This window comes from Cyanistes caeruleus, chromosome Z (assembly GCF_971803275.1).
Source record: "Cyanistes caeruleus chromosome Z, bCyaCae1.hap1.1, whole genome shotgun sequence".
In the NCBI taxonomy this organism is placed as follows: Eukaryota; Metazoa; Chordata; class Aves; order Passeriformes; family Paridae; genus Cyanistes; species Cyanistes caeruleus.
In genome coordinates, this window is record NC_141732.1 from 58,617,184 (window position 1) to 58,644,993 (window position 27,810).

Genomic DNA, 27,810 nt, shown 5'->3' on the forward strand with positions numbered 1-27,810 from the left:
AGCTGCTTTATGTCAGCTAATAGGTAAATCAGAAGAGCACTCATATGCTCATATTAAATACTACCTGCAGTATTCACAATCCTCTTTGCTTGAATTGTTCCAAGTGGAGTTTCAACTTCCCATGTCCCATCTGATCGGGAGTTCAGATTAGTCACTTGCACAGGATAATTTAACTGAGCACCATATTTTCTGGCTCCTGCAGCCAAGGCCATGGTTAGAGAGTAAGGATCAATATGACCATCTCCAGGGTTATACAGGCCAGCTAAAACCTAAATGGAGGTAAAATCCCCCAAATGAAAGAAAGTAAAATTTATAAAAATTAGGCCGTTTTTTTTTAAAAAAAAATCACTTTTTTTCTTGAATATGGTAAACATTAAGAAGTCAAAACAAATTTTCAAAATATATAATAATATCAGCCTTTACCCAACTTAACAATGGCCTATGAGAGTAAAATTGCTCAGATCTCCCATGCAATCAAGGGTTGCAATTCTTTAATAACATTATTGACACAGTAATTAATAGTATATAGACTAACATACAGTATGCACTAAAATTCACGAATTCTGATTCTAGGCTATGATACATCTTTTTTCAGATGAAACAAAGAATTTTTTATGCAATTTGTATAAAGAAAGGAGACTATATATGTATATTTCTGATAGACCAATATTTAATTGCAATGGAAGTTATATTTCATAAAACTGGCTTCTTTACCTTATCCATGTTCAATAAGGGAAATAGCTCTTGCACTTTCTCAGGTGTGATTAAATATTGCTCCGTTGGGTGCCAACCAGCACGGGTCATTTGATATTTGAATTCATCCACCCTAGTAGGGGTTGAAGCAATTCTGATACTGCCAGGCTGATGAAACCCCACAGGCTAAATCAAAGAGAAATAGCAAATTATTGAAAGAACCTTTACTGATTTTCCTGTACTAAGGGAAGTCTACAGGATTTTTTCTACTAACATCACTAGGAAAAATGCAAGTAAGATATGGGCCCTTGAAGGAACAGGCCTTAGATATAGACTCCTAGAGAAAATAATTTTTCAAGAAGTTACCAAATTAACTTCCTACATTAATGCATGCAATCTTAAAAACAATTGAAAGAAGCATTTATTGAATGCCATGATACATTCATTTTTACTAACAACTAATTAATATTTGATATATGCACTCACACTTTCAAAAATAGAATCCAATACATCTCAAAAGTAGGTGTATATGATACACTTTATTTTAAAATCTTCCACCTGCATGATTTCCTATTGAATGTATTTAACTAAGCACCTTTATAAACACAATGAAAAACCACTTGATGGTTTTGTCTTTTTAATAAATTTAACATCCTTACAGAGGTGGACACTGAATGCTTACTTTTCCTCACCTCTTCTATGTTATCTCATAGGACAATCATAATGCTGAGTAAGTCTTTCACTGGAACTCACAATGATAATCTGATGTGGCAGTTTATAAAGTTGAGTAGCAGAAAGAAGAAAAAAGCATTTTATGACAAATATAAAAAATATCTGTCATATATATATATATATGACAAATACTTAAAAAATGTAAAATTTGTAGACTAGTATAGTGAGGCTCATTCAATTTCTGCTGCCATCCAACGCATGCACAAGTTTAGTAAATGAAATCCATATGGTTGAGAGATGTCAAATGAAAAAGATGACTCCTGTGTTTCTCCACATATCCATTTCTTAAGTCACTAAATAAAAACACATCTCTGAAAGGGACGGAAAGAATTGCAGCATTCTTGTCAAGTACAGACAGCATCATATCATATGAATTTTTAAGCAGACATATTTAAGGCAGGAATGTATCATAATCAATCTGTTCATTCCAGATTCCTGATACTGTTTTAGCTCCTTTATCAAGTTAAAGTTGCAGACTCTCTGCTGTGCTTTGAGATATTTTATTAGCACCATTTTCCTAGACTGTAATGGGATCTGGAAAACCACCTACCATATGTATAGACTAGGCATGGAGAAGAATGTATTTCAATAAAAAGGTATATATTCCTACTTCACACTGCTATCAAATACACTTTTTTGTAAGACAATTGCTACAATTGGCATTGCTCTGAATTAGGACTTCAAAGGTTAAGGGGATTACCTGTCCAGTCTCTTCTTCCAGCCTCTCATAGAGTTTGATGCTGTAAGCATGGATTTTCTTCAGGTTTATCCCAGGATGAAAATAAGTAGTTAAACCAGCCTCAAATAAGAAATTGGAACAAAATAGGTTAGAAATGCAGTGTTCCTTCCCTCCTTCCAACTGTCATTTAGAAAGGAACTGCCAAGATAGTGTAAAGAAAAACAACACATGGATAGAGCCAACTGCTAAAAAAAATAAAAATAAAGTCCTTTCACTAGTTATGCCATTTCTGTTTTATGCACAGATGTTTTCCCATCTGTCTTTTCTCACCAAATTTGCCAACCCATGATACTGTTGCGGTTGTTCTTTCCTATCTGATATCTCAATTTATATACAACATAATAGTGCACCAGATTACTGAAATGCCCAGATAATCCAACAGAAAAGAGTGTAAAATTTATCATTTTTCAGTATCATATTTTTCAACTGTATCTACATTATATTCATAAATTTGGCTTTAAGTGTTTTTGGCAGTGTTCATTACCTCAACAGACTGAGTTTAAGAAGTGATCACACAAACCTGTAGGAGGGAGATTCATCTAGAAAGGGCCCCATCAAGCACAAAGCACAAAGCAAGCATGTTGGTTTCAGGAAGTCCCTGGGCTAAATTAATAGTCTGGAAAAAATATTCCTTGTTCATTTCTCATTATCATATTGAACCATTAGCATCACATGGGACACAGCTGAAGACTAGATATTTGACTAAATGTGATTTTTATCTCGTTTGATACATGCATGTTCATGCTGTGAACATATTTATTTTAGTTATCCTAGACTAAACCCCAGGGCTGTTTCACTGCAGTTTTTAGCTAAAACTTGTTTGTTTCTCAAAAAATATATTCTAAGGACCTTTTTTCAGTGTGTATAGAATGAAGAAATAAATTAGGCACTGAAACATTTTAATGTCTTTAGCTATACACAATGTCTAAGAGTTATTAATTTAATTCTACCTGCAAACTTTATTATCTCATTTTGTTTTTACTATATTCTTTTATTTATGTAAATATTTTCTGGCCTTATGTTATTTTTCTAAAACAAGTAATATATCTTCCAGATATAAGGAAATCCCTTTTCAGTGGTCACTATTAGTGTAGTAATTTTGAACTAAATGAGTCACAAATCACTTGCAAGTTAGCAACAAACCGATACATATTCAAGAACATTTAATTGCAGGAATTAAATAAACCGTTCAATCTCTTACACTTTTAAGTAAAGAAAAGAAGTTTAAATGCACCTGATCCTTTTTGGGTTGAGATAATAAATGTTTCTGATTTCAAGAGTGCAGCTGGTTTCACTATAAAAAATCTAAGATAATAAATCAAAAAATAATTACAATGAAACAAAAAGATTGAATGGTCCTCAGGAGATTTCTCTTAAATTTCACATTCAAAGCAGGGTCAGCTACAAGATCACACCACATTTCTCAAGATTTTTTCCAGCCAGGCCTTTGAGAATCTTCAAAGACAGAGGCTGCTCTACTTTCGTAGCTACATATGGAACTTTGCATTCGGCCTTGTTAGGTTCCATAAAACTGTCCTTTCATCCTTGCAGCCTGCCTAGATCCCTCAGCATAGCTGTCCTGCCCTTGAGTGCATTGACTACTCCTCGCAGTTTGGTGTAAACTTCTAAAGTGGATGAGTACTTTGTCACCTGCTCCAAATTACTAATAAAGATATTAAACAGGATGGGTCCCAGAACAGATTTCTGTGACACTCCACTTATTTACAGGGTTTGGGTAGAGTTTGACCCACACACCAGCACCCTCTGAGCCCAGCTATCCAGAGTCTTTTAACCTTTTAGTTGTCCAGCCATACAGACTGTAACATCTTCAGTTGAATACACGGATCGTGTGGGAGAGGGTGTCTAAAGTCTTGCTAAAATCTAGGTAGGTGATATCCACTGATCTCCCCTTGTCGAAGAGTTCAGTAATTTCATAATAGACAGCAATCAGATTTTATCTGACATGATTTATTCTTGGCAAATTTGATTGTTCAAAATCACATTTTTTTCTCCTGTATGGACCTGGGACTCATTTGATGATTTTCTGAAGACCCAGTGATGGCTAGCTGACCTTTAGCTCCTCTGCTCAGTCCTTTGACTTTTAAGAAAAAGTCAAACATATGCCCTTTGCCAAATCTCTGGCACCTCCCACCAATTTTAATAGTCTTTCAAATACATCTGTGGCCTTGTGATGAATCATCAGCGTTATCGGATGCGGCCTGTCTGCTCCTACACATGAGCGTGTGCCAAATTACCCCAGTAATCCCTGGTTTGGTCCTCATGCACTGCCAGTAGTTACTCTTTTCCTTTAAACTGGAGGCTTGAGAGACCCTGTCAGAGAAAACTGAGGCAAGAAGGCACTGAGACCTTATTAGTGTACACTGTGACTGAATTACCTCATTCAGCAATAGCAACTTATTTTCATTTTACAGCCCTTTACTATTTATTAATGGAACAGTAGAAGTAGTTCTTGTTGCCTTCAATTTTCCTTACAAATCTCAAATGTAGCTGAGGTTTGGCTTTCCTAACATCCCCTTCACATGCTCAGGTAATTTTTCTAAATTGCCCGATTTGCAGCTTTTTCCTGCTCCATTGCCAGCATATTGCATTTTTCTCTGGAATTTATTCATTAATTTGCTCTGGTCCAGCTGGCTTCCCAACACATCTACATGTTTTCCTGAATTTCAGACTGAACCATTCTTGTAGCTGAATGAGATTTTCTCTAGGCTTTACTCCATTTTTCTTAGAGATTTTGTTACTGTACATAAACATGATCTGGAAAAATAATTTAAAGAAGGGCCACTTTGCTCTGAGAATTGACTCAAATATTTTAAAGCATTTTTATAGCTGAAATTTTTAAATGTTGAAAATTCATGTATCGGTTTTGTACTACTTCAGTTTCAGATTTTATTCTAATGCCATTTTTAAATAAGTTTTCTGAAAGAAAGTAGTATTAACACTGTTATATACTAAATTCTCTCTCCTTGCAAGTGTGACCAAATTGTAACAAGTTATTATTTGACTTTTACTTTTACAGCAAAATAAATGGCATGTTGCAAGAAAAAGTATGATATAGCATATAATAACTTGCTCTGTTACACCTTTTCATAACTGGTAATATAAAGATGTGCATATTTGTTGTGCTGTTTTTGTACCATATGTGAAAGTCAGCCAAAGTTATCTCAGACATGAGAAGTGAAAGAAAGTTTTGGCAGCAACATCGGCAGGAATATGAGCTATCTGAAACGTGATCCTGAGCTCTGGCAGGACTTCCTGGATAGTGAAAAAGTTAAAATGCGGTATAGTGCAGCAAGATCTGAACCAGATTTTCAATATTTGTGGCTGCAGGTAATGTGCTGTAGTGTGCCAGTTCACATCTTAACAGGATGTGTAATTGTCATCTGTATTTAGAACTGAATTGCTGTGAGGAAAACACTGATAAATACACAGTATCTGGTATAACAAGGAACCCACGGTCACAGTTTTGATCTGTCATTGGAAACAGACATCATCAACTTTTTCATCTTCTGACAAGTCCTCTAATACAGAGTTCAATGAAAAGAGACAATGAAGACAATGAAAAGATACCATGTAATTATCCACTTTAACATGGCCCGTGACTAGGTGTCTTGCTGTGTTAATTGTCAGATTCCTTCTAACAGGTTTCATGAAGCAGCTCTCTCAACTGTGGTAGTGCAAGCATTTTCTCTGCTCAGCTCCAGGTCCCTCCTTACCTTTGAAACCCTCACTCAGGGCTCCAATGATGCACTCTCTAAGAAGTTTGGGAAAAAGTTCTGAAGGAAGGGTTGCTTTAATACTGAAGTGTATGAAGTGTAACAACAAGAACAAATGAAACATTCAGTAACAACACCATTCATGATTCTAGTTCTTCATTGAACTAGGGGATTTTAATTGTTTTTTTACAAATATATTGTTTTGTACAAACATATTGTTTTATATATGCATTGGGTAAATACAATTCAGTCTGTGCCTCACTGCTGTACTTAAGTGAAAGTATTCTGAGTATTTTGTAGTTATGATTCAATACACAAGATGCCTAGCACACCTGACACCTTGCATGGTGTTGCTCTGCTTGCCAAACTGTTGGCAGTATGACTTTCTCAAAGACATACAATTATTGAATGTTGTTTCTTCTTACTACATATAGCATGTTTTCTTTTGCCTTGTTTGTTGAAAAGCAAGTAAAATGAAGTATGCTACTTACACAATGCAGGCAGTGATTTTTTTAAAATTTCTTTTTTCACTACTGCTTTCTCAAAAAGTCCCAAAAACACAAGACACCTGCACTAAGATGAAGCATTGCAGACTTCAGACTTTCTCCTCTGGTCAAAGTATGCGAATACAAATAAAATATAATACATCTGAGTCTTAATTAGTTCTCCTTAATTTGTCCCTGAAAGGTAAATAATTGCATAAATGCTCTATTGTATTAACAGAGTAGATCTAGATACATCGAACTGCTGGATTTCTGCTCTTTCATGTTGCTACACACATAGATAACAATCCCCCAATTTCAGTTAAGATTATCTGTAAATGAATGGGGAAAACACCTATTACTGTATTATTGTGGCAAGCTTTATTTAATTTTGTTACATTATCAACTCCAGATATAGATTCAGAAAATATAATATTAATAAATAATTATATAAATGCACATTGTGAACCAGTATGACCACGGGATTAACATAATTAAAGGAGGTGTTGCTACCCTGACATTATTACATATATGTCTTTTTAGTTCTTCTTCTTAGAATGCAGACAAGTATTCAGGCTTAAAAAACTCTCAGTATACATTTGTTACTTTTGCTCCTCCAAGATTTTATGTAATGTCAGCAATGGCAGGAAAGAAAGTGGGGGAATAAAAAGGTAATGAAACTTCCACCACCGTTATATGCACAAACTGCTGTTAATTTGAGAGATGAACAAAACATTTCTTACTGCATGCCAGGTAGATCCTGCAGTGAGCTCAGATTTTTCTAGCAGAACAACATCCTTCAAGCCAGCTTTAGCCAAGTGATAGGCTAGACTCACACCAACACAACCACCTCCGATGATCACTGTGTCTGCTCTGTCTTTCCCTAAGGAAGGAGATGAGGCTTCTCTACTAAAAAAAAAAAATTAGAAAATTAAAGACAGTTAGAAAAAGGCAATTGCACTTTTCTCCATCTCTTTTGTTTACAGCTTCAACCATATAATACATATGGGCTTCTGCTTGGGAATTTACACATATGGCTTAAGACCTAACCTGCTCACTCATATTCGCTTTTAAAGTAAATGGTCTTAGAGGGTCATATTGGTAAACAGTAGTAATAAAATAGAAAAACAAACAAACAAACAAAAAACCCCCACCAAAACAAGTTTGCTTCCACTTGCAACTATAAATATTATTTATCTAATATACCCTTATATGTAGATCCTATTTCTCAAAAAGAAGCTGGTGCCTAACATGACAGTGTCAAAATCAGACTTTTCCAAAGCGCTGTAGTATGTGCAGAAAAAAGGCTTTAAAAATATTTACTCAGTAAAGCCCCTTAATACATTTCTAAAACCAGTATCAATAGACTACATCAGTGTACATATCCATGAAGAATGAAGCTTGGTACTTACGTCTATGTTCTGTCTATTTCGCCATGTTCACAGATTCACAGAATATTCTGAGTTGGAAGGTACCCACAACAATCAAGCCCAACTTTTAAGTGAACGTCCCATGCAGAGATTGAATTTACAGCCCTGGTGCTATTTGCACCATGCTCTTATCAACTGGGCCATTCTCAGAGCTGACATACCCTACTCTTTGCTTAAGAGAAAACATTCTAGAGACAGGCCTTTGTCTATGGCCCACACCTGCTATTCCACACTGTACTTTCACAACTACTTAATCCAGCAGAAACCAGAACTACTTCCATAGGCATTCCCAGTTTTGCAAGTCAACTGATCCTCCTCCTTACTGACTCATCCACAGACAGCCAAACAGCAAGCTACATGTGGAAAATTATCACCAATTTTTAAGAAGTAATTTTTTTGGATGTGAGACAAGGTAGGACATATTATTACAGCAGCAGTACAGACTACCATGAAACCACAGTATCTTTCCTTTCAGGACAGTTAATCAATACTCAATTTTATCTCTCCTCTCCTTGTACACTTTCAACTTCTCTGGCAACAGGCTTTCTAATGTATAACTAGTCTCCTACCTCTTCCACTCAGAAATAAAAGCTACTAGTTTTATGTCTTACGAATGGTGACCTCATAGCATTTTAAATGCAATTGTAGGAGGTATATGCACCACGCCTATACACTAGGTGGTGGTGAATGAAAAGTAAAATAAGTGGGAGTACAGGACACCACAGGTGTTCTGTATTTGGTGCACCACACACATGCATGGGTTCTTTTTTCTGATTACATATTAATTTCTGCAAGTTAACAGTAAGCTGTTTAACAGCCAGATGTGTGACACACCAGCTCAACTAATGAATTTTGAGGCACGTAGCAATCAAGGTCAAGCATAAAGACTTTTCTCATTGTTCTTTTATGCTGTGGATTCGAGATCTCCTGAAGTGCCTTTCAGCTTTTTTTCAAACCTTTGCCCAGGAGCCTTGCAAGAATCCGGGGTTCACCTTCCCAGTGAACTACACGGTTCTCTCAGATGTTTGATCGTGCCAGTTAAAACTGGTCACTATTTGCTTATCGGTATGGCCCAGAAGACAGCAGAAGGGACCTCGCTACACCAGGTCAGCAGCGCAGCGGGCTGGCCCCGGCTTTGGCGCAGCAATGCGAGGCGCAGAGGCACCTCCCGGCCACAGGAGCCCCTCCCGGCCACAGGAGCCCCGGCCGGCCACAGGAGCCCCGGCCGGCCGACGGTGGAGCGCCGCAGCCCGGCCACAGGAGCTGGCTCCCGTCACCTGCGCCTCTTCTGCCTCGTCCCCGACGGCAGCAGCACGGGGACCGCGCCTTCGGCTGCTCTGCCCGCGTCCCCCGCCCGGCCCGGCCCGGCCCGGCCCGGCCCGCACTCACCGCCCCTGGGCACCGAGGGGCCCGGGCCGGCGCGGGGGCCGCAGCCGCCGCAGGGCTCCCCGCAGCACCGCGCTCATCCCGCACACGCAGCAGGGATGCAGAGCGTAGCTCCGCGCCGCTCTCCGCCTCGTCCCGTCCCTGCCCCGCCGAGCCCGGCCCTCCCGGAGGAGGGCGCCGGACCGCCCCTTGGCCCAGGGGGCAGCCGGGGGTGGCCTCCGGACCTCGGCTGGGGAGCCCCGGCCGAACCGGGGTCAGGGGCCGGGCCGGGCGGGGGTACCGCCTGCAGCGCTGCCCACAGCGTCCCGCCTCCTCCTCGGGCTATAAACCTGCGGCCGGAGAGCCCGCTGGGCTGAGGTTCGTGCCGGGCCGTCGGGGCATAGCCGGGCAGCCAGCGTCCCTGGGCGAAGAAGATGCTGCCGATCCGGAAGACCGCGAAACAGGGCAAAAGGGTAAATCTCCCGTCTCCCTCCCTCGCGCAGACCCGGCCGCTGCCCGCCGTGGGCACGGCAGCTGAGCCCCCTCGGCGGCGCCTCCGCCGCGGGCGGGACAGGGCAGTGCGGGGGAGCAGCCCCGCGCTGGAGCCCGGCACAGGGCAGAGCTCCCGGCCGCCTCTCCCGCCAGGGCAGCTCTTTTTGAGTGGCACTACCCTTGATCCTCGCCGGTTAACCTCCCGCTAAGGTACTCGGTGTCTCCGCAGGTAAGGTGATCTAGTGAAAACCTAAAATAAAGCCATGATAATTGTACCTGCTCAGCATTGAGACCTTAAAGATATTTGGGCATCGTTATGAGATAGAAAAATTAGGTTGATCTTAACACAGTCACAGCTCAGCTATTCTTTGTTTCTCTGAACACATAGAGTAGAGCCACCAGAGTACAAAACTAGTTAATGTAATATTGTTTGATAACACAAATTAAGCAGTACTTGCAAATTTGCACTGCAAATTAAAATTGTAAATATTTTAAGGAAAAACTGTCATTGGATGAGATTTCTGTCCCCAGCATCCTGCCTTCTCTGTTTAAAAGGTCTCTTTAGTTTAAAAGCTCACCCCTTGATTAATAGGACTAGTGTTTACATCAACCCAGATTCCTATGTATGCACGCCCATTGCTCCCCCATTTAGCTAAAGAAATAAGCCAGTATAAAAAGTTATCCAGGCACTAGCCATTCAGGCCATTAAGGCAAAGCTATGAGCAACATCTAAGTGAAACTCTGACATACATCAGTGCCCTGCACTGCTGCTTGAGAAGGTCAGCAGAATCTTCAGCAGTATTCTGTCTCTTGTTTAAAGGACACTATTGCCATTGAGAGAGCACATCTTTCTCAGAATGGGTTTTACTCCTTTTTATGTGTAGAGCAAAAGAGCAGAAATAGATGGGAAGAAGTCTGTGAGCTCTAAGTCCTACAGGTAGATGGGTTATAAAGGAGGAAGGTGAAGGGTATTTGTTCTGCTTTTTATATTTTGGTGTATACCAAAACACTTAGCAGAAGAAAGCTGTCCAAAATTCCCCCTACAAACAGTGGACTTCTCTTGAAGGCTTGAGATGTGAATAGTTGTTTCAAGGTTTATTTTCTCCACTGTTGAAAAGGTGGGTTATAGGTTGACCAAGCAGGCTTTTCACTTACACAGCACAGTTACATGCCTAAAGATGGTAGTAGGAATATCTTCATAGAGGCATTTGGCCTCATGCTTCCCATGTATAGGTGTATGGACCATGTGGCACAACTTCATTCATAGTAGCAAAATATAGCAGCAAAAGACAGCTCAAAAAAAAACCTTGGATAGCTTTTTACACACACTGGTTTTCGTAATTTAACATCAGATTTGTCTCCTCCCAGATCACCTGACAGTACAATTTTGATCTGGATTAGACATGAACACACAGCTGTAGGTCTCTGAACAAAACAATGGTGATGCTGAACTTCAGTTAGCTGTATGGTAGTTAAATAGGTAGCATTTTGTGCAGTATTTAAAGTAAAAATGGTGTGAAGAGAAGATATCAGACCTATAATAAAGTTTGCAAAAAGGTTATTTCAATTTGAATTCAGCATGAACTGACAAACTAAGATCTTACTAAGTATTTTGTGCTTTGTATTGATCTCTCCTTCCATTAGATAGTCTGGTGCTAAATTTAATATATCATAACTACCAAGGTGCCATGGTCTAATAAAACATGGCTGATGTTGCTTCTGTGTATCAAAAATTACTTCTGCTTCAAAAGAAACAGAACTGTGAAGAAAAACTGCTATTAAATACTAGAAGCAACTTGTTAAAAGGAAGTTCTGATGTAGTACATTTAAATACATACATAATATAATAATAAATATAATACTTACTTGTTATGTCATTTTGTGCCTATTAATGTTCAGCTAAAAAACAACAGCTGAGGCTGTCTTTAGCATAAAGATTTCTTTTTCCTCTGCACGCCTGTTCTCTGCGTATTAAATTTCTGAAGCAGGCTTCATTTACAAAAGATTCTTTGGCAGACAGAGGAAGCACAGACTCAAGAAGTGGGTTTTGCTGGCCCCATTTGAGGCATTCTGTTACAAATTAAAGTTAGTATATTGCAAACACAATCTTTACAAAACCTTCTGACATTTACGCTAAAATTGTTTCTCCCTCATTCTGTGGGAAAAAGATTAAAAACTTGCATACTTTGTTAAAGTTTTAAAGTTAATTGGGTCAATATTTTGGCTAGTCTGTAGCATGCAAAGGAATCTGATGCAGAGATTTGCAGGCCAACACTTGGCAAAGCTTTGCACAGCAGCACTGTACAGACCAGTCTTGCCATTTTGCTGCAACGGCAGTGGCTCAGCCAAAGCAAGGGATGCTCTCAGCCAGGCTTTGTAGCCTACAAGGAGCCTTACCCTGCTGTGCTTGGCACTGGAACTGGCACACCTGGTACTGTGCTCTTTACTCTTGGAAAGGCATGCTCTTGTTCTGCCTAAACAGCAGTCATGAGATGCCATGAGTGTTTCTCTTTGCTGGACATATGGCATGAGATTATTGTATTAGTGAAAAGGAAACTACCAAGAAAGAAAATTATTGAAGTTTGAAGGGTAATTGTTAAAAGACCCATCCACTAAGCATGAAAATCACACTCAAATCTATGTCCACAAGGCTTTTATTTTTCCTTTTCCCTCAAATCTCTTTTGTTGAAAAGTCAGTGCCATCAAGAAAATTATGGATGGAAATTTCAGTCTTACCTTTGATTAATTCTTTTCCTGTGCTCACTACCTTCACATATGTAGTCTTCATTCAACCACTTTTTAATACAGATAGAATTATGGTTGCCACCAAATAGTAGAAATGAATCCTACTCTAATAGCAAGGTACTTTTTAGAAATTTCATACAAGTTAATGAAGCAATGAAAGTAATAAAAATGTAACATATTTTAGAAGAAACCAATATTTATTCACATGTTTTTCAGTTTTACAAAAAAAACAATGCCACTTTTCTTGTGTTAGCGTGGAGTTCAAGGGAGAAGCAAGCTTAATCTTGCTTCTTTAAGGTCTCTAATTTGGCACTCTGAAACTCTAAAACATTTCAGGGCTCTGTAATACAAACAGGGTTTTCTTTCATTTTGTAAATCTGGGTAAACAAACCCAGGCCTGTGAAAAGACTGTCAGAAACTGCAAGTCAGCTTTCTGAGATGGATCTTGTTTGGTAGGAAACTGTTGCATGCGTACTTTCCTGTGATGCCTGTTGTGCCATCTGGTGTCACAAGCTGCTTGTGGTGGGGCTCTGTCAAGGTGTCATTGGAAGCTAGAGGGCAGATAAGCTAATAGAGACATTGGTGGTACTAATGTTTTATTTTAAGAAGTTTCTCACGTATTTTACAGGAGAATTTGAGATGGCATATTACTTTCCTAGGAACAGAATTGGACCACTGACAGTTCTGGGAGCAATATCTCTGGAATATAATATAAGTGACTAATGAGAAGTCTTACACATAATGTATGTGTGCATATTAAAGCCTTGTGCTATGAAGAGCACATCTACCATTCTTTAATTAGAATTTCAAGAAGGAAATTTATTACTTTTTATTATCGTGACAAAAATATTTCTGCTAGCTCTCAGATATTTGTATCTGCCTTGCAAATATAGAAAATATCCACCAAACTGAAGAACTGTTTTTGTTAACCTGCCCTCATGTTTTCTCCAGGGTATTCTAGAACGCTTGGATGCCGGAGAAATTGTGATTGGAGATGGAGGATTTGTCTTTGCTCTTGAAAAGAGGGGGTATGTAAAAGCTGGGCCTTGGACTCCTGAAGCTACTGTAGAACACCCAGAAGCAGGTCAGTTTTACTGGAAAATTATATTCCTATAGAGAATGTAAACAGTGTAATGGTTGGCTAAATAATAAATATATAGGAACTCGGAGTAGTTTTTTAAATACAAGTGTTCCTTGACACTGTAGAACTACATGAAGCACAGCCTAAAAACTGCTCATCTTGCCTGTTTTTCTTGCTCTAATACTGGCCAAAAGAAATTGGCTGGGTAAGAATAAGAGTAGTACAAACATCTGTTGATAACTCTTCAGAATGCTCTCTGATGCAACTTCCAATAACTTGCATCACAGGGACTTTTTGATGCGGATGTGGTTGTATTTGTGTTTAATAACATTCAGTGAATTCTCTCTCATGGGTTTGCCCAGTCTGTCCTTGCGCTAATCAATTAAATCTTGTCATTTAAAATATCTTATGAAAAGGAATTCTACAGTTAAATATCTGTTTTGTTTTGTTCTAGTCAGTCATTATATTTATAAACTGAAATAGTTTTTCAATCAATTCTTTCAGAGAAATGGCAGTTTTTAATAAACCTTGTAATGGAGTGTTTGATGCTTCTGGCTCCACTGTAAAATGGGGAATGATAAACCTGATAGGAACCTAAAAATTAAAATAAACATGTAACAGAGTAACTCTCTTAAGGTAGACAGAGAAAAAATGACCAGCCATTCTATGCCTTCCAGCGCAAAGACTGTTGTGTTTAGCATAAATATTGCAGAAGCAGATGGTATTATCTATTTATGCATGCTTCATTGCAAGAAAGCATTTGCCCTAGTAATATGATGTGCAGTTAATCCCACAAGTAAATTCAGAATATCCCACTGGAAAAATTTTCTTCAAGTTTTTTCCATTCCAAATTAGTCTTTTCCTGGTAAAGGGGAGAAAAAGGAAGAGGAGTAGTAGGAGAGATGTCTTAGTTCTCTCTGTTACATCACTTTGTACATTTCATGTGTTTATTTGGCCTAATCCTTCTCAGCCTTCAAATGTCACTTATGTGTCACTTAGCATCCCAAATTTAAGGTTATGGGCAGCTCTAGATAATGCAGAACTCCAGGAAAGGTTTAAGGGTTGATTACCTAATTTGCTGACTCTCATCTCCTAAAGACACATTCCATCATTTCTCTATTTCTCGCTACATCCACTTCTGTCTGCCTCTGCATGTTCCATCTTACAGCTCATAGCACTTGTCTTTTTTCCCCCTTTGCTTGTTACTTTTGCACCTCAAAAGCCCTCGATGCTCTGCATATGTCTCTTATAGGCCATTTATAAAACCATCCTTCAGGGCAAATATGTTCATTTCTTTTTGTACAGTGGGGCTGCTTTCCCTTCATTACTGTTTTTTGCTCCTGCTCCCTCAAGGGTCATGTTACTTTGAAAGCAGATGTAATAGAACACAAGGAGCAGCTGGCAGAGCCAGTGGGTGTAAAAACCAAAGCTTCTTGTCTTTATAAGGAGAGGAAAAAGAAGGAAGTTCTCAGAGAGCAAAAGGGAATAAAAGAAAAAAAGAAAATAGTTCAAGGCCATTAACTATATTACAAAAGAGAAGATTTGCCAGACTGATAATTGTAGAAATTAGGAGATCTAAATTTTTCTCCTGAAACAGATCAGGTATTGCCCTGTAGTGAGCCATGTGCATGGGTGCTTATTGCCCCTATCTCCTCACAGCTTATGTCTGTGTCTTTTATGAAATGTCCAACTCATGATGGATTTAAATGAAAAATTTGCGTTACACATCTGACTCCTAAAATGTATCAAATTACTAATAATGGTTTAGCCTCATATGTGACTGTGACTCAAATGCATTTCTCAAATGCTGGAGGAAACATGCTGGAAGTCTCACAAGTAAACTACAGAGTAGTTTGGGGTTTTGATATTGCAGAGTGCTGTGGGTTTGAAAGAAGCGCTTTGTAATCACCCAGGGTGACAACGAGAAATAAAATACTGTACCAGTAGAGAAAAGGACTCCACTGAAATCAGACATGCTTGCATGTATGCAGGTTGATTCTAGCAACACAAAATGCTGTTTGAGCTTCTCTGGTGTGGGAAGCTGTTCTTTTTGCAGCATACGGGAGTAATTTTATTCTCGTGACAAACTTGGATTTTTTTTTAGTGACACAAACTGTGTCTGTAGACAATGAGCTGTGATAAACTAGAACTTCAGGAAAACTTTTCTAAACATCTGCCACAGAAATTGCAGTGTTCTTGTGTGTGTAGGTAGTAAGTATCTTGTGTACAGTACATAGAGAATTCCTGTATTTGCTATAAGCTGTTGAGTGTTTAATGCATTCTAGTAACTATTTTAATTATTATTCTGTGGGCATATATATAAAATCAATTGACAGTTGCTGTTCTTTCCTGCTGTGGCAATTGCAGAGTACTGCTTACAGCCAGAAAGACCCAAGCTACCACTACAGAACCTTTTTCCAGAGTCCTAATGTAGGAAATTTGTCTATTAAAAGTAATGGTAACCTTTCCTTTAAAAGGACTGTTGTCTATGTGATAAAATCATCATATGTGGAGACATATGGGAAGAATTAACTCTGTACTGTGAGTCACTTTTCTCAAGCAACAAATACTCTTTTAATTAAAGATGTATTTAGCAAAAATAGAGCTTTGGTTTTGGCTGACTAGACTCTTTCAAAGCTTTGTTGGGGGAGAAGACTCAAAAATGCAAAATATAAGAGGCAAAGAAACACTGTATTCTTCCATGTAATTAATATCTTGTCCCTTAATATGTTGCTATGATACTTCCTTCTGTTTTCTTCTTCCTAATATAGAAGCTGAGGAAAGACAGCTTTTTCATTTGAAGAACCTTTTGTCTGGTATTCCTTCTTATGCTCTCACATTCTTTTGTCAGACATCTGTTATCCTTTCCTAAATCACTACAAAAAAGTTCTATGAATCTCTGTATCTGGGAGATGTGAAGGACTGCAGAAAATAGAGGATAGACAAACTGGCAGGCAAAACTGAATCTGCAGCTAAACTATATAGAAGTCTTCAGTCATTCTTAGCAGAGAAGGAGAAAAGGAGAAAATTTTCTACCTAATGTTGTGATGATGGGAAGAATGAAATTCCATGCAGGCTTAGGTACTTCTTCTAATATCTCATAATAGATCTTCTATTAAACACAATGCCACTTATTTTACCGTAACATTGCATCAATAAACACTAGATTTTGGGATAGCATAGTAATAACTTTGTCTCTTAATTTTCAGTTCGTCAGCTTCACCGAGAATTCCTCAGAGCTGGAGCCAATGTTCTGCAGACCTTCACCTTTTATGCCAGTGAGGACAAATTAGAGAACAGAGGCAATTATGTAGCTGAGAAAATAAGTGTGAGTAAAACAGTTTTGATGGAGATATGAAAGAAGTTGATCCATTTCAAAAGGTTTGGCAGAGAGATTATCAAGTTTGTCCTAACAGTTTTGGCTTTATTTGAGGACCAGAGAATAAGATGATGGAATTTCAGAGTTTGAAATAGCAAAAAAATCAAGGTGATGTGACAAAAAACCCCAAACCAAAACAAAAATCAAACACAAAATGGGGTAAGGATGAAGACAGGGAAGAGAATGCCCACACTGTATTTTTTCTGCATTTTTATCTGAGAAGATGAGTTTACTGGAGTTTTGATACAAAGATTACACAGAGTACTAAATGCACAGAGGGCAAAAGTAGTGAAAAAACAGAAATGTTTTAACATCTAGATAAATGACTGAACTGTAAAAATGATGAAGAATCTTAGAGAATAATGAGAAGCTAATGAGAACAAAATGGTTTTAGAACAACATCTTTGTTAAGCAGCAACTTACAGTCCAGAAACAATCCAAGCTATACACTCTAGTCAGTATTTCCTGTCTCTTGTGTGAAGGTAATTTGTTACATCAGCAGAAGTACCACGTCAGTGTTTTCTTACCTCCTACAGAGAGGAATTGTAGGATGCTGGGCATGTTTACTAGACACAGGCCCAAGGTCCAGTGTAATTTCTGGCCAAACATTTCTATAAAGTTCTTTTGAGACTAGAAGGTTTGGCATCGAGTGGTTTCTCTGATCCCGTTTCTTTGGTCCTACTGTACATTTTGTCTTCTGCAAATTAGAGAAAACTCTCCAGGGCTCAGGGAGGAAGGATCTGTATCTGTGAAGATATCCTTAGTAAGAAATTAGAACAATCTGGACACTAGGGAAACACTTGAGGCTTAATTGAGGTCATACCAAAATGTCATATGACCAAATTTATCTGAAATGCTGTACCTTTTACAATCAATAGATGGAACACTGAGATGTCTGAAGTGGCAGCCGCAGAAATACAGTATCTCTGGAACAAGCCATGTTTCAATTCTTGCTGACATGCAAAATTATAAAGGCTGGAGAGCACTTGGCAATGGGATCGCTTTACATCAAACCTCTCAAAATTTATTTCCTGCCAGCTCTAGAATCAGGTTCCTACAGGATTAAAGACATGTATGGTTCCACCTGTCAGAGTCCATAAACATATACCCATGCACAAGTGCAAATGGAAGACATTCTGTCAGCAACAGCCTTAACAATCAGCTGGGTTTTTAAGGCAACAATGTAAAACTTCAGCTGAGAGAAGACAATGGAGATTCTAAATAGTCTGTGGACTGCAGAGAAACCTGCCATAATCAATTCTTGTAAAATATCACAACAATGATGATTTTTCCTAGATACTTTTCTTTTTCTTAGTTTAACTTCTTTTTGAAGAGCTGTTCTAGTCATCCCAGTTTAGATACAGAAAGAATATGACTTTCAGTCTAGGTGATTAATTAACAATATTTTTCCCTTTATTTAAGTTGGCAACTTTAACATCACATAACAAATGATACCATTTTAAAAAGGTCTTAAATAACCCTGTATGAATATTATATTGGGGGTGGCAGGTGTTAATTATCAGAACACTAAAATACATCTAAAAAGAAAAGTTGAAATTCCCATATATTTCTTTTTCCATCCACAAATTTCAGAATGAAAGCATATGCTTAAACGTAACTAACTCATTCTCTAAGAGGCAAAGCAATTTCTACTTCATGCCAAATGCTTGCTTTTTACAGGCTATTTGTGTAAGATCTATTAAAGGTAATGTATTTTGTAGTATTTGATAATAAATAACTTAGAAGAGACAAGAAATCCTAATGTTTGCTACTGGTTGAAAGGATCTAATCTCACTTAACAGTATTACTTAAAAATACATTTGATTTTAATTACATTTTATTAAACTTTTAAAAAAATATGAAAAAGCCATTATGAGTTTTGACTATTTTTGTCCTTCTAGGGTTCTGAAATTATATGCATACTTCTGGTAAGAGAAAACTAACAGAATCTGTGTTCACACAGTGCCACAAAGTGAATGAAGCTGCTTGTGACATTGCAAGAGAAGTGGCTAATGAAGGTGATGCTTTAGTGGCTGGAGGAGTCAGTCAAACACCATCTTACTTAAGCTGCAAGGATAAAACAGAGGTTAAAGCAGCCTTTCGAAAGCAGCTGGAAGTTTTTATGAAGAAGAATGTGGACTTCTTAATTGCAGAGGTAAATGTAAAACTGGCACAGTGTTACAATGTCTAGTCTACTGAAGGAACTATCACTACATGTTGCTACCTCCTTTGAAATTTTTTTCTGTGCTTTTATCCCAGTGGTATCAGATATTTTTCTAAATGCCCACCAACATTTGCAGGTGTTCTAGAATAGGACCTTGAAATGGAAATTTCTACTTCAGTTAAGTAAAATTCTGTACTGATACAAAGAGAAAATGTTGAGGGAATCTTGACTAACCCCTACTTATTTCAGTACCTGGAAAGTGACCTAAGATGACTTTCCTAGTTGACAATAGTGTTTGGGTTAATCCCTGATTAACCACCCATATGGACATTCTTATTCTGAAACAAAAGTATCATTATTTTTAATTTACTTTTACTCCCTTTTAAAAATCCTTTTTTAACTGTGTGGCCAGTAAACTCAATTGAATTATGTTAGTATAAATCAGAAAAAAAATCAAATTATTGTATTGATGCTGAATTTCGGGTCTGGATTGATATTTTTATATTTCATTGCTGAGAAACAAAATAGACTAGTTTTAATTTCTTTCAGTATTTTGAACATGTTGAAGAGGCTGTCTGGGCAGTTGAAGTTCTAAAAGAATCTGGAAAGCCAGTTGCAGCTACGATGTGCATTGGTCCAGAAGGAGACATGCATGGAGTGTCCCCTGGACAATGTGCTGTCCAGCTGGTAAAGGCTGGTAAGAATCTGTTTTATTGGGCCCTTTAAAAGTATGGAACAAAGTGAAGTCCCTAATTATTGAAATAAATAGATGTGTATCTCAAGTAGGGGTTTCCCAGTTATATCTGGTAAGGGTTTTGACTCTGTAAAAAAGTGTTTATATATACTTTACTGGAACAGTCTTGTGAAAACATATGGAAATACAGCTAGGAAATCCTTGATAATCAGTATGAAATGGGTGCAAGCAATAGCCATAGACAACTGATACTCAATACAGTAAAATCCTAAACCTACTCAAATTTCACTGCAGACCTATCCCCAAATTCTAGAATCACAAGCACAAAGTTGCCTTTGATTCTCTGCTCTTTGTTTTGCACGCAGTTCAAGTTCAAGATGAGAGAATTAAGAAGATGAAAAAATTAATCATTTTGCCTGTCAGAGGCTGTTTTCTACAGGACAAGGGGAAGGAGAAAAGAAATTAATCAGGGACATGATGAGTAAAGATACACAGGTTTACTTATCTATTCAGAACTTCTCTCTTCCTTTCAAGTTGCAGTTGAAATCCAAAGGTAGAACTTGTGTTAGGAACCTGCTACCTGTTTGAATGTGTGGCTCTGCATAATCAGACCTCACTGATTAAGCACTGTAAGAAAAAACATCTGTAGGAGGGTAGAAGATGTGATTCATCATTAGAAAGGTAAAGACGAGTGCAGCTGAGATGTAAATTGCATAATCAGCCTCTGTGCCTGGCTCTAGCACAGCTGCCTTGTTTCCATAACACTGATGTGAAGATGGACAACATTGCTTCTAGGGTGCTATGGAACTTTCATCTCCCACTTCCCGGGGAGTTGTGACTTGAAGTTACTTTCCTCCTCCTAGGTGCTTCTATAGTTGGAGTCAACTGCCATTTTGATCCAGAAACTTCTGTTGAAACTGTGAGGCTGATGAAAGAGGGCTTGCAGGCCGCTAAACTGAAAGCCCACCTGATGTGCCAGCCACTTGCTTTCCATACACCTGACTGTGGAAAGCAGGGGTTTATTGATCTTCCGGAATTTCCTTTCGGTAAGACAAGGGTATCTTTTTTGTTCATGGTGGTTTGTCGGCTTTGCTTTATTGGTTGTTTCTGGCTTTTTTTTTTACCCTTAGCTTTTAGTACAGCTGAAGCTGCAAGATGCCCTTTTATTCAATACAATGAGTCCTAGTTATCCTGTCTAGCATTTTCCAGACAGATCAAAATGTAATATTGCAGTAAAGATCATCCATGTAGTGAGAATACTTTGGTATATCACAGCACATGACTCAATGTGTAATTGTGATAAAAAGAGTTAAAATGTCACAATCTAAATTAATTTTAAAAATGTTCTTCCTCATGCTGTAGAACCCTGTTCAGGACAGCTATAAACCATCCAAAGAGCTGCAGCAAATATACTAAAAAACCCCCATTTTTCTGGGCTGTGACATCTATCCCACAAGGCCTATGTTTACCTGTGTAAGGATGTAATGTACAATGCAATACCATGGATATAGAAGCGCTCATAGTAGTTCAGTCTTGTAAGTGTAACTGTCTAATGTTTGTGATATTAGAGAAACACCAGAAAGGGGACTTGAATATTTCTAACAAATTAGTAGTTTGGAGAAGAAGTCTATAACATGTATGCTCAGGAGAAACTCCACAAAAACAGAAAGATTCAGCCATTTAATATTTATATAAGAGTTGTGTATTTAGGGCTTATTTTCACGTGAGTAAAGGAGCCCTTTAACATAAAGGCAAAATCAGCTTAAACATTTTAAGGCTGATTAGAAAATTCTTTCATTTTCAGATACCATACACCCTCCTTTTCAAGATCAGAGTAAATGGTATTAAAACAGTCACAATTTGAATTTGCAGCAAAAAGATTGAGAAGTAGATGTGATTTTCAGGAAGCTAATTTTTTTTTTCTTTAAATTCCTCTCTTTACATAAATGAAGGAAAGAGAATAAAGCATGAGCCTGAGGCATTCATTAAATGGTAATAACACGTCTGAGTCCTGAAAATATCTAAGATGTTTAAAAGTGTTAGGAACTCATTTATCCTATTCATTCTGTCATATAGTTCCTCTGATTGCAAGCAGAAAAAAAAAATCAAACAGATGCAGTAAGCAATCAAGTGAATAGAAGGATTCACTTTGGTTTGTTACAGTTCTTGGCTTGTGTGCTATAAGCAATCTGTATGACATCTCAGCATTTAGAATTGACATGAATAATTAATTGGTGAAGACCGGCTCTGAGTGTTTTCAAAACCCAGAAGAAGCAATTGATTGCTTGACAGTAGATAATCTGTTCAGTAAATCATTGTTTCACTGATCAAATTACCTGGTTTTCATGAAGGCAGTAAGAGAGAGATACTTAGATATCTGAAGAGTACATAAACTCTGTAGAGGGCAACAAGATCTAAGTTTCTGGAAAAGCGTTAGGTATATCATATCGACAAACTCCAGAAACTAGACACCAGAAGTATTTATTTTTCTAAAGAACTTCTTCCATTTTTCTATGTTTTCTCTTCTGCATTACTACAATTTCTCTGAAATGTCACCCGTTAAATAAGGACAATGTTTTAGAAATAAATGACCTGGTCACTGAAACCATACCAAATTATCTCAAGGCTAGGTGTATCAAGGGGGCAAATCTAGAAGCATGTTACAGTTTTTCTCATCAAGAAGTGTTAAATTACAGATATTTAATTCTGAATAAAGCTGAGAAAAGTATCATATTGAGAGACATGGAAAAATAAAATGTTAGTCAATTTTGGGAGTATGTCTCTCCACTTTAGAGACAAGGATATTGTGTGGGACAGTATCAAATGCTTTGCAGAAGTCCAGGAAGGTGACATTAATCACTCTTCCCTTCTCCACCAATATTGTAACCCCACCATAGGAGGCCACCAAATTTGTATGCACAATTTGCCCTCAGTAAAGTTATGTTGGCTGCCACCAATCACATCCTTATTTTCCATGTGCCTTAGTATAGCTTCCAGGGGATCTGATCCAAGATGTTTCTGGGCACTGTAAGACTGACTGCTCTGTATTTCTCTGGCTTTTCCTTGTTTGCCTTTTTTAAAAGTGTGGGTTATGTTTCCCCTTCTCCAGTCACTAGGAATTTCATTGGACTGTCACGAGTTTTCATACATGATGGACAGTGGCTCAGCCACTTCATTTGCCGTCAGATGAATTCACCTCATCAGGTCACATGGATTGTGACAGGGTGATGGAGAGGACTAGGAAACAAACTATACTTACTGTTCCCCTGAAGTTTAGTTGCTTATACAGGTGTATGTTGAGTGCACAATGATGCATTCTTACTGTTGATCATTTGTATAAATTTTGCATTTGCTTTTAAATGATATGTGAAAGAAAAGGAAATAATGCATTTGTGCTTCTGATGCTTTCTATCATATCTGCAGCACTGTACAAAAGCTTGTTTTTATTTGAACAACTTTCTAAAATGCTTAATCTAAATTTTCAATTTCCAGTTCTAGTCCCCCTGCTTTTCCTTTGTCCCATCTTTCCCTCTGAGACCAATAATTTTATGCATAAGAATATTTAATTGTCTTCCTTCTGCTTTTCAATTTGTGAACCTGATTCTTAACTACAAAATGGGCTTTGAGTATATCTGCTTTGTATCAACTTCTTGCATGTTAGGCATTTTTGGGACAGGACATTCTTCAATCCTACCTCTCCTTTGTGTTGCTGGAGCCTTACTACCTCAACCACAGCTTCTTTTCCCAGCAGTGTTCAGTGCAGACATCATGCTACACCTGCCTGATAACCATGCTGGTTCATGTCCTGCAGATATGCATGGGCATTAAGAATTGGGAGGACTTTTATTCTTTTATTTATGTGTTTATATTTCTTAAAGTTTCTTCTTCAGTCTCTATTATTTTCTTTCCAGTTATGCCACTCTTGTGCCTTGAGCTCCTTGAGGTGTGCTTTTCCTTTCTTTTCTCACTTTTTACACCTTTCCTACCACAAGTCTTCTCTCTCAGCTCTTGTTATTCCATCACAACGCTCAACACAACTTGCAGCAGAGAGAAGGGATGAAGATAAAGATAGCATTCTAACTTACCTACATACAGAACTTTCCACAAGGAATTTTGAGGCAGCAAGCTGCCCATGATTTGGATTATAACTAAAGGCTGAGCTAAGAAATAGCTACAGAACCCAGCTGAAACAAATGTCTGCCAGTATACAATTGTGGAAAGAAGTGTAATAAGCATTTCTGAGGAATAATGAGCAGGATTATCCCTATTCCAGTAGGCTGATATCTTCTCCTTTCACAGACTAGTGTGTGATGACCGGTTTTCCCAGGTATTGATTGTTTATTAGGAAATATAGCCATAACACTAAAAATATTCAATTCTTCAGCTAAGAACTCTGCAGCATGGGAAATATGATCAGCCTCTGAAGATACTAGGTGCTGTTTAGCAAGGCCAAAAATGCTTACAAGCACAGGTCAGCAGAGCACTGCAGAATCTGAAAGCCAGCCTTCTGGAGGTTTGAATCACTGATTCTAGGTCAAACAGTACAAACATGTACGTCTACATCTACAACCACTTTTGCAAACAGAGTGCAAGTGTTTCAACAATGTGATTTCTTATCAAAAAAAAAAGGGTAAAAATTGAATGGACCATGGTGGAAACTTAAGATATTAATGTCTTTTCAGGTCTGGAGCCAAGAATTGCCACCAGATGGGACATTCAGAAATACGCAAGAAAGGCCTATGACTTGGGAATTCGTTTCATTGGAGGCTGCTGTGGGTTTGAGCCATACCATATCCGAGCAATAGCTGAGGAGTTGGCTCCTGAAAGAGGATTTTTGCCAGAAGCTTCTGAGAAACATGGTAACTGGGGTGATAACCTGAGCATGCATACCAAACCCTGGGTGAGAGCAAGGTACGTATATCTGACCTGGAAACCAGCACATACCTTTTGCAAAGGATTACATTGCTTCACAGAGCATACTGGCTTAGCTGATATGGGCATCTAAATATCACTGTAAACATTCTATGTTTAGAATGATATGTTTATGTTTAATAATTTCAAAGAATTGAAGCTGACCTAGGAGCAGGGAATGGGGTGAAGGAGAAGGAGAAGAGCTCCTGTGAATGTAATTCATGACAATGAAAAGGAAAATCTGAAAGAATATTGTAAATCAGCTCCTAATGGTGGCTAGCTTACAGTTTTCCTTTCAAAGATGGAAAGATACTTTTAAAGATAATTTTTAAGCATGTAGCATTTAACTGCGTATTTTCATTCATACATTTATACCTAAATATAATGTCAATCTTTACAAGTCAGATGACCTTTGCAACTGTCATTTAAGCCACTTTTCCTTCAATATTATGAGGTGCTGGGAAAAGCCCTAAATTTCTTTTTCTTTATTTAGGGCAAGAAAAGAATACTGGGAGAATCTGAAGCCTGCTTCAGGCAGGCCATATTGTCCTTGCATGTCAAAGCCAGATGGCTGGGGAGTGACCAAAGGAGCCAAGGAGCTGATGCAACAGAAAGAAGCAACAACTGAACAACAGCTGAAGGAGCTCTTCCAGAAAAAGAAGTTCTAATCCACTGCAGTTGTGTAAATCTTAAAATGATTTATCTACAGACCATCTCATACTTCAGAAGAAAATCTGTGAAGACGAGTACTGTCTTATTAGTTAAAATGTAATGAAAGAGAAAAAAAAAGCAGAATGAATATGATTACATAGTAAATATGTATAACTTTGATAATAAAATACTTCTCTGGACAAATAGTTTAGAGAATACACAGTCAAAAGTAATTTTGGATTCTCATAATAATTGAGCTTCTGTTATGTGGGTGCCATTAATTGGGTAGACACAGAAATACCTGGAAAGTAATAATTGGTTCACCTTACCTGTGAAAAAAGTAAAAGCCATCTATGAATGCAGTGTCAATGGACTTCAACTCCCAAGTCTGTTTTCAGTTTGGTATTATAGAAGCTTCCTCAGACCTCAAGATTTATTGAGAACTAATGCAGGAACATGCAAACTCTCAATTACTTGTGGTAATCTTCTTGGTTTCAAGAGAATAAAAGTAAACTAAAAAATGTATCTTACTAATTGTAATCAAAACCTAAGTAAAATGAGATCTTGCAGGAATTTCTTGTATGCAGAGAGATTTTAGAAGAGAAAAATGGAAGGTAGGTAACTCAGTTTTTGTCTTAAGGTAGCATGTACACAAGATTTACTCTTCTGGGGACTAAAAGGCTTAGGAAATTACTCTGCAATCTAAAAAAAGTGAAATAAATTTTTAAAAATATAATTAAATAGTATTGTATTATCTTTACACCTTAAATTGTAAGACCGCAAAAAGAATGATTTATCTCCAGTAAAAAGCTAATTTTCAAATGATGCAGGTGATTTCTGAAAATCTCACTTTAATTACTTGGTTATCTTAAAACAGCAAAAACCCTACAGGTTTCTAAGATACAACTCCTGTTTAAAAGATTAATAGAACATGCCTTTTTTTTTTCTTTTCTTTTTTTTTGTAAGCCGACTGATTCTCTTTACAATCTTAGTTTTAACAAATGAAGAACTCTGTTAGGAAATAGATCAATCCATTTATGTTAAGAAAACCCAAGGAGTTTGTACACCAATTTGTTGAGAAGGTTTTCATAGGAAGGGTGTCGCTATATCTGGGACTTGTAAAGGACACATTTCCATCATTTATTTTTGTGAAGTACCATGCAACTTCAATTTCTGTCCAGAATGAATTTCCACCCAACCTACCTTTATGAAAATCTCATTCTCACAGTTAGTGTTGAAAGATTTAGTTAGACTAGTTTTTATGTATAAGCTTATTTCTATCCATGCTGGTATTCTGCAGTTCAGAAAACATATGTGCAGCACTTCAATGAGAAACTTCAGGTATCCTTTTCAGACTGTTATTGGCAGACAGATTTAAGCCTCTCTTCCCCAGGTTTAAGACATATGAAAATACTTACTAGCTAGAAATTTCACCTGAAAGCCAAAAGCAGACAAATCAAGAAATTTTAAAATGCAAATTATTTAGAAAGTGTCTATGTGAGTATATATACTTCATATGCTTTAAAAACTCCTTTCCCTCCTAAATGCTTCTCAGCATTACCTCTGCAGAGAGTGGAATATTGCAAAATCTGTAAAACAGGAGTGCCAATTCATGTAACATTAAGGACATGTGCATGGTTAGGTGGCTTAAAACAAAGGCTACAACTGGTACTGAAATGTTTTGAACAATCATTACCTCTTTAGGGACTTCTTGTGCCATAAAATGCTGCTTAACCATCATACACTATATAAGTAGCTGGTCTGATTTTTTGGAATCTATCATAACATGCAAAAATTTGTATTGAAATGAATGCCTTCACAACACAGAATACTGACAAACCTGGTATTTATGAAGATATGATTTTGAATTTTGATACCCATTTTGAAAAAGGTGAATTTTAACACATTATGATGAGAAATACTTAAAGGCCACTTGAAGACATGGAAAATGAGAGCTGGCTCAAGAGTGGGGTGAAGTAAACATTCCCTGTTTTATTTGTATTACAGGCTGGGCTTATTGAAAAAAACCAAACAGCCCCTGCCTCAAAAAAAATCCCCAAAACCCCCAAAAAACCAACCAGCAAAGCCAACCAAGCTACCAATCTTTCTTTCCCATTTCTTTCTGTGTAGCATCTTAGGCATAAGGAAACTCTTAGATTTCCATATGTTTCTAATGGTTAATTACAAGACTTGTTGAAGAAATAAGAAAGGCCAACAGCACAGTCCTAGGAAATTTGTTTCCCTAGAAAGCCTGCCTGAAAACTTAAATAGAAGTGACAGGTGCTTTAGAAGGCTAGCTCCTGTATTTAGTACCCTAAGGATCACTTATTTGTAGGATAAGGTGTTTGCTTAAGCTGCTTGGAAATAAATCTGATGATGTACCTTCCATGACAATGCCAGGTTAGTTCAGTGTCTCCAATTACAAAAACACAAAATATTTAGAGTTGGAAGGGACCCACAAGGATCATGTGTCGTTATTTCTCTCATAACAAAATTTTGCTATTTTAATATTCCTTGA

The 27,810-nt window shown here is 37.7% G+C and overlaps 2 protein-coding genes across 3 annotated transcripts in view; one reads left to right on the plus strand and one right to left on the minus strand.

Annotated features, from left to right (window-relative positions):
• Positions 1-9,382, minus strand: part of DMGDH (dimethylglycine dehydrogenase) — a 39,635-nt gene extending 30,253 nt beyond the window's left edge. Inside the window, exons 1-5 of one of the 2 annotated variants that reach the window (XM_086868955.1) lie at positions 9,200-9,382; positions 7,124-7,289; positions 2,126-2,224; positions 715-879; positions 65-269 (exon numbers count right to left, since the gene is read on the minus strand). In XM_086868955.1, the coding sequence (XP_086725081.1) occupies positions 65-269; positions 715-879; positions 2,126-2,224; positions 7,124-7,289; positions 9,200-9,276 (712 nt within the window). In that variant the 5' untranslated portion in view covers positions 9,277-9,382. Of the gene's footprint in view, positions 1-64; positions 270-714; positions 880-2,125; positions 2,225-6,389; positions 6,579-7,123; positions 7,290-9,199 lie in introns of those variants that run through there. The other variant, XM_086868954.1, reaches the window with a different exon arrangement.
• Positions 9,383-9,538: 156 nt separating this feature from the next.
• Positions 9,539-26,033, plus strand: LOC111941401 (betaine--homocysteine S-methyltransferase 1). The gene is made up of 8 exons (XM_086868957.1): positions 9,539-9,648; positions 13,364-13,496; positions 16,703-16,821; positions 18,836-19,027; positions 19,586-19,733; positions 20,594-20,776; positions 24,413-24,641; positions 25,135-26,033. The coding sequence occupies exons 1-8, from the start codon at positions 9,610-9,612 to the stop codon at positions 25,307-25,309; spliced, it is 1,218 nt and encodes a 405-aa protein (XP_086725083.1). The 5' UTR covers positions 9,539-9,609; the 3' UTR covers positions 25,310-26,033.
• The last annotated feature ends 1,777 nt before the right edge of the window (positions 26,034-27,810 follow it).

Bases quoted from the DNA above. Each gene is read 5' to 3' on its own strand.
- LOC111941401 (XM_086868957.1), top strand. From the start codon at position 9,610: ATGCTGCCGATCCGGAAGACCGCGAAACAGGGCAAAAGG. The intron at 9,649-13,363 runs GTAAATCTCCCG...TGTTTTCTCCAG, and splicing joins CCGCGAAACAGGGCAAAAGG to GGTATTCTAGAACGCTTGGA. The intron at 13,497-16,702 runs GTCAGTTTTACT...CTTAATTTTCAG, and splicing joins TGTAGAACACCCAGAAGCAG to TTCGTCAGCTTCACCGAGAA.